This window comes from Chrysochloris asiatica, unplaced genomic scaffold (genome assembly GCF_000296735.1).
Source record: "Chrysochloris asiatica unplaced genomic scaffold, ChrAsi1.0 scaffold00110, whole genome shotgun sequence".
Lineage (NCBI taxonomy): Eukaryota > Metazoa > Chordata > Mammalia > Afrosoricida > Chrysochloridae > Chrysochloris > Chrysochloris asiatica.
In genome coordinates this window covers 9,127,886-9,134,439 of record NW_006408628.1, presented here as the reverse complement: position 1 = coordinate 9,134,439, position 6,554 = coordinate 9,127,886, and the positions used below count along the sequence as shown (strand labels likewise).

Sequence of the window (6,554 nt, the reverse complement as noted above, 5' to 3'; positions counted from 1 at the left end):
TGGACTCAAGTGTGGCAGCGGTAGTGAGGTTGGCCCAGGATCGAACATTGTTTCGCTCTGCTGTGCATGGGGTCGCTATGAGTCGGTTCCGACTCGATGGCACCTGACAACAACAACAACAATGTATGCCAAAGTTTAAAGGAGCTCTGGTAGTGTAGTGGTTACGAGTTGGGCTGCCAACCTCAAAGTCAGCAGTTCGAAACTACCAGCAGTTCTGTGGGAGAAAGATGAGGCGTTCTGCTCCCGTAAAGATTTACAGCCTCGGAAGCCCTGTGCAGGGTCACTATGAGTCGGAACCGACTCCACGGTATTTGACAACAACAATGCCAAAGTTTAGCTGTGGATTGTCTGTTCTATTTTACTGATGTGTCTTTTCCTGTATTGTTACTGTAAAGTGCCATCTAGTTGGTTCCAACCTATAACAACCCTGTATAGGGTTTCCGAGGAGCAGCTGGTAAGCTTGAACCGTCAACTTTGCAGTTCGAACGGCTTTTCAGTCTGGCGCATTAGCCCACAGTGCCACACCAGGACTCCTTTCCTGTATTAGTGTGATACATTTTAGCTACTTTAGCTCTATGACACATGTTAATATCTGGCATGACAAGCCCTCCATCATTCTTCTTTCTTAGACTGTTCTTAGGGTTTTGTTTTGTTCTGGGAAAATACACAAGTTGTATTTGTAAAGAAGTAATATTTATAAAGTCTGTATTATAAATAAATACATTTTCCCTATTTATATTGTTTATTATCAACCCTCCTTCCTTTTAGGTTATCATATATTAAAATCCACACCGAGAAACTACTACTATGATTTATGTAAATATCAATCCTAGGAAGCTTGACTAAGGGAAATGTTAAATCTTAAGAGAGGGGAATGACAATTTCTTCAAACAGAAAAAAATTTTTGAGACAGAAGAATCCTGGGGGTGGAGGGGGGAAGAACTCTGAAACTGGATTGGGGGATGGTTTAAATCAGAAACTAAGATGTTTAATCTGATTACTCAGAAAAAAGGGTTGGGTTGATAAGTCAGCCAGCTAGAAGTGCAATAGAGACATCAATCTCTAAAAACCTCCTAAAGTCAAAAGAGCTTGAGTCCAGACAGGGCTCTACAGTTAGTCTATTGTGCACCAGTCATTCATCACACTGAACTAAAACCATTTTTCTACCCATTCTCCACCACATCTAGCCTGTACCCATATGACCATCTTTGTAGGGTGTGTGGCAACGTGCTGAGAAGGAAGGCACCGGTCTTAAATAGGTCTTGAAAGTCTTCATTCCTGATGTCTTGAGGACAGCCCTGGTGACACAATAGTTAAGTGCTTAGCTGCTACCTGAAAGGCTGACAGTACAAACCCACCAGGCGCAGGAGGAAAAAGATGACACCCAACTATAATAACATGGTACATAAAGGAGTCAGGAGTACCACTCAAAGTGGGGCACATGAAGAAAGTCATACCCGGATACCAGCTGTCCCTGGTGCTGGCAGTGTGTCTGGAGGGGCTGTTTCCACAGTCTTTTGTAGAAATCTTCTGGAGATGCCCATTTGACCACCTGAGGCAGGGTCCCGGTGGGTAAAGGCCATATCTGTCCTCCTGGATCCTGTCAGATGCTCTGGTTGCCGGGCACCCTGCCTGGCAGGCGAAACTGTTGCTATGACAACTCCTAGGCCCACATGTCTGTGATTTTTTTTTTCCATTTCTTGTTTCCTAGTAGGTACTGAGGTATTCCAGGGACAGGCAAGCATGGTTCCCAGGACTGAATGTCCTCTGCTCCAGGAAGGGGGTGGCAAGGGAGAAAGAGAAGTGGAATTGTGTGTGTATGTTATGACGGAATGAACCTTCATCAATGTAAATGCATATGCACTTGGCTTGGGTTTAAATGTGTGCATTTAGCTGTATGTCAATGCATGTATCAGCATGTTCGCAGTTTATCAACCTATCTGCTTTCCTGCTCCCCTCTCCTCTCCCTTGCTCTAGTGCTGGGAGATTCGCCCCAGCTCTCCCCCACTCCCACTCCATCTGTGGAAAGTGCTGAGTCATGGCTCCAGCTGGGTTTCTGTGTCTCCCATCCCCCAACACCTCTTTTCCTTAAGCCAACCCTCACCCCTGGAGAGCTCTCTCTCGCTAGCGCTCAGGGCCCCCTTCCTGCCACCACTCTCAGCTCCACTTACACTTCCCAGGTTTACTGCTGGGCACCTCACTCTGCTTCTCCCTCTTCCTCCTTCTTCTCAGAAGACAGTTTTTCAGGCCAACCCTCCTTCCCATGCAGGATTCTGACCAAGTTTGACCCAGGAGGCTAATTCTTCTGTGCCTTCGTGCTGACCCTCCTTCAGCGCTCAGCTCTAATCTGATCTGGGCCTCATCTCATGCCTAGGGGTATGCAAGGAAAGTGAGATTTCATTTGACCCAACTCACTGAGACTCTTCTAATTCTAGGTCTTTAAGCACTAGATCACAGGTTCTTGCAGGCTAGAGTGTGTGTGTGTGTGTGTGTGTGTGTGTGTGGTAAAGGGAGGGTGCTGTGCCTATGGGTTCAGGGGCAGTGTTGGGAGCCCTCCAAGGAACAGGAGGAATCTCTAGGTTCTCAAGCCTCTCTCCTTCTCCCTTTGGGCTCCGGTAACCCAGAAATTCTAATCAGGTAGTTTTACTAACTAGCGCCAAATAAGGCAGTCTAGGATTGCTTCCCCAGCAAGAGGTGGGAGCGTGGAGAAATGGCCCCGCCCGTTCTGTTCAGTCTGGTTACTATGGCGACAGCCGCGAAGTGACCTGAGTGTTCCTTCCCTCCCTCCACCCAAACCAAGTGAGATGACGGCACCGCGCTGACTGCGCCAAATTCCAGCCAATGGGTGGATGCTCCCGCCTTCCTTTCCGCCACCTCTCCCCCCCACTTCACCCCACCCCACCCCCATTCTGCTTTCCCTCCCTCCCCCTCCCCCCGGAACTCGATTCACAAATCTGAACTGGGGATTTCCGGCTCCAGGCCGGGTGTGAGGACGCTGTACCCAAGCTTGAGAGTCGAGTCCTGTTCTCTTAAGAGGGCAAGTGGGAGCCGACATTTCTAGGTTCTTTGACACAGACTCCAGTAACTCGGGGCCAGAACAAATCTTTCCCTATCCCCAAATTATCTGGCAGACCTAATTGAGGCTGTGTCCGAAACTCACGCTGCCCCTCGAGCCCCACCAAGTCGGAACCCTCCCGTCAGCACCATGGACAGAGATCCCGGGTCTTGTTTCTGCAGGCCCTGCCGGGCTCTTCCCTGGTTCCTCTCGGCCCAGGCTGCGATCCCTGGCTGAGATGCTAACGGACACCCTGTATGAGCCAGGCTTTCCTGAGCCAAAGAAACAGTAAGAGGGGAGTTTAGGCATGTGACTAACAAGGCAATGGGGACAGAGCAGAAATCTCAGGCCAAATAGCTTGTGTTTCTTCATCTTGGAACCCCGAGATGGTTCCCTTCTCCATGCTGCCTTCCCTTCTCCCAGTGGATAACAGATGAATCTCAAGCGTGGATGAACCTCCCCCATGGCTGTTCTGGGTTGGCATGTCATAGCTGAAGCAGCTGAAAAGCAGCCCAGGCAGGGAATGGGGCTGAGTGTGGCAGTCAGACCCCATCTAAGAGTGATAAACAGATTTTAGTCAGGCCTGACTGGACTCTTGACCGGATATATGGTAGAAAGATAGGGAGGAAGAGACAAGCAATAATGATGACTAGCTAGTTCTGCCTCAGTGGGCCCATCATAGAAAGGAAACAACCTCTGCTGTCCTCATCACTCAGCCGCTAAGGAGCTCAGACAAGATGGAGGGCAGAAATTTAGCTTCATCGTCAAGCTACAATCTTGGGGAACCTCACTTTATTCTGCGAAATGGGAACCCATGGGGCAGGGGGTAAGGAGTAGCAGCAGCTCCCAGGGACTCGTCCTTCCTCACTAGGCTATCATCTCTTGTTCTGCCCTGGCCGTGTCAGTTCCAGTCCCACTCCCTCCCTCCCAGGGCCCAAATAAAGGCCGGCGCAGAACCATCTGCAGGCGCTTCCAGCGCTTTATAGTTCTCTCTGGAGTGACTGACGGACAGACAGACAGTACGGCCCGCGCCGTCGGCCCGCATCATTGGCACCTTGGACACGGCCCCAGGCCCAACCCATACCCTGGTCCCTTCCCGGGAGGATTCCGGACCGGCCCCGGCTCAGCACCTCGAACAGCTCCCGACCCACCCACCCACCCTTCCCCCCTCCCTCCGGAAATAAATAAATTAAAAGGGGGAAAACTAAGGATAGGGATGAGGGGCGCCCCTCTCCTAGAATGAGAAGAGTTTTCTTTCTCCTCCCACCCTTCAACCGAGGCGCCGCACCCCCGGGATAGCCTTCCAGGTTGATTTTTGCCCCAAACCTCAGCCTTCTGAAATCAGCATCCCCCTTTTCCCCAACTCCCGGCATGCAACACGTAGGAAAAAGAGGAGGTGGGGGCAGGGTGAGGGACGATCCTGGTGGGTGTCTGGGGACCCAGGTTGCAGCTGCCCACCTCACCTAAGTGGATCCAAATTAAGAACCAATGTGTCCTTTCGTCTGTCTAGGGGGGTGGATATGGGGACTCAGTCTGAGGAAGACATGGAGGGTATTACTGGCAGAGGGGGGAAGGCGAACAGGAGAGAAGATGGTGATTCATGACAGGAGAGGAGGAAAAGCGAACAAGAGGGAAAGGTGTTGATACAGGTGGAGGAGAAGAAACGGGGGCAATAGGAGACAGGCAGGTGGAGGGCGGATGGAAACACACACACACCTAAGGGATAGAACCTGGAAGGCCGAGGGGAGGCGGAGAGTTAGACAAGAGATGGAGATGCAGGAAGGTGGGAAAATGGGCAAAACCAAGGGGAGAGGAACCAACAAATACACACAGGAGGAAGGGGGACCCCGGGTAGTACTGGGAAAATGGGGACACAGACAGACAAAATGGTTGCGGCTGGGGGTCCCCTTCCCGAGCTCATTTCCCCCTCTCCTCAGCAAATCCAGACGCGGCAGCCTCTAGTGTCCAGGCCTCCAGCTTCCCCCGTGAGTCAGGGGTGGCTCCTTCTCTGCCCAGCAGGGGCGAGGAGCAGCGGTATCAGAGGCGGTGGCGGCGGTGTGATGGTCCCGGGGGCTCCGAGTGTGTCGGGGGCTGGGGCGGGGGAGGGGGGCAGGCGAGGCCCCGGGCGTCCCTAGCGGTCCAGGTTCATAGTCCAATGCTTGCCTCCGGCCGCACAGCTGTCCCTGGCGGCTGAAGAGGTAGCGGCCCCGCTCGGAGGACCCCCGGCGGCAGCAGCCTCGCCCTCGTTCTTGAGGTCTTGGAAGACCTGCGTGAAGAAGTGGGGATCGGCGTTGAGTCGTAGCATCTGCGGGCTGAGCCGCTGGATTAGGCGCAGGCAGCGCTGCCAGAAGCGCTCCTTGTCGGGCTCCACGAGGAAGGGCTTGAGTGGGTAGGAAATCTCATTGCCCATGTAGGAGTAGGCGAGGTAGAGGCAGGTGAGGAAGGCGGCCTGCAGCTCGGCGGCCGACGCCAGCTCGTCCCCGCGCAGCGACTCGCGACACAGCAGGTACACGAACACCAGGTTGGCGGGTGTGATGAAGGCCTGGTCTTGCCAGCCCTGCAGCAGCAGCGAGCGGTCCACGCCGCGGAACCAGCCCACCAGCTCGCCGGGGCTCAGCTCCTTGAGGCGATAGCAGCGCCGGCACACGAAGTCGCCCAGGCAGCGTAGCAGCTCGCCGGTGGAAGCTTGCACGATGATCCGCCTCGGCGAGCCCCCGGGCACTGGCGGCGCGGCCTGTGGGGCAGGGGGTGGCGGCGGAGGCGGCGGTTTTCCTCCGCTTGAGCCCGGCGGCGCTGCGGCCGCGCTGCCCCCCGACGACGGCTCGCAGGCGGCGGCGGCCGCAGGCACGGTGGGCACCGGCACGGCCAGGGGCTTGGTGGCGCCGCCGTCGGGGGGGTCGCGGCCCTTGCGAAGGAGGTTCTCCCGGTTGCGCTGCTGGACCAGGGGGTCAGGGCCCGAGGACGCTGGCTTGGGCGTCACCTTCTTGCTGCCTTTCTTCTTCTTGGCGGATGCGGCCACCAGGCGCTTCCAGGTGAGCGCCGAGATGAGCACAGACGGCCGCTTGAGCCGGCTCTCGCCTTTGCCGCTTTTGCCGGCGGGCGGCGCGCCGTAGCCCCCCAGCGCCTCGTCGCCCGCGGGCGGCGCCTTCTTCTTCTCCTCCGGCAACCCGCCGGGCCTTCGGCCCTTGGCCGAGGAGGCAGGGGACAGGGACAGCACCGTGCCCATAGTGCAAAGCGGGCTGGCCCCGGGCCCCGGCGGGAACCGCCGCTACTGCAGCCCGCAGGGACCCGGCGGTGGGGGGCCTGGCCCCGGCCTGGGCGCGGGGACTGGCAGGGAGGCGGTGCTTTGCTGCGAGGCGGCGGCGGCTGGAGTCTGAGCTGCGCCAGCTGCAGCGCCAGCCCCACCCGGGGCCCTGCCCTCGCCTCGCCTAGCAGCGCCGCGCCCGCCTCACGCAACCAATCCGCGCCCGAATTGTCTTCCTGACTGGCAGCTCGTCTG

General features: G+C 55.9%; 1 protein-coding gene across 1 annotated transcript; it reads right to left on the bottom strand.

Annotated features, from left to right (window-relative positions):
- Positions 1-5,180: 5,180 nt before the first annotated feature.
- CDK5R2 (cyclin-dependent kinase 5, regulatory subunit 2 (p39)) lies at positions 5,181-6,329 on the bottom strand. The gene has a single exon (XM_006867819.1). It carries the CDS (start codon positions 6,279-6,281, stop codon positions 5,187-5,189), a length of 1,095 nt encoding a protein of 364 aa, XP_006867881.1. The 5' UTR covers positions 6,282-6,329; the 3' UTR covers positions 5,181-5,186.
- Positions 6,330-6,554: the final 225 nt, after the last annotated feature.

What these genes read in the sequence shown, in the direction of transcription:
- CDK5R2 (XM_006867819.1), bottom strand. Translation starts at nt 6,281, where the DNA reads ATGGGCACGGTGCTGTCCCTGTCCCCTGCCTCCTCGGCCAAGGGCCGA.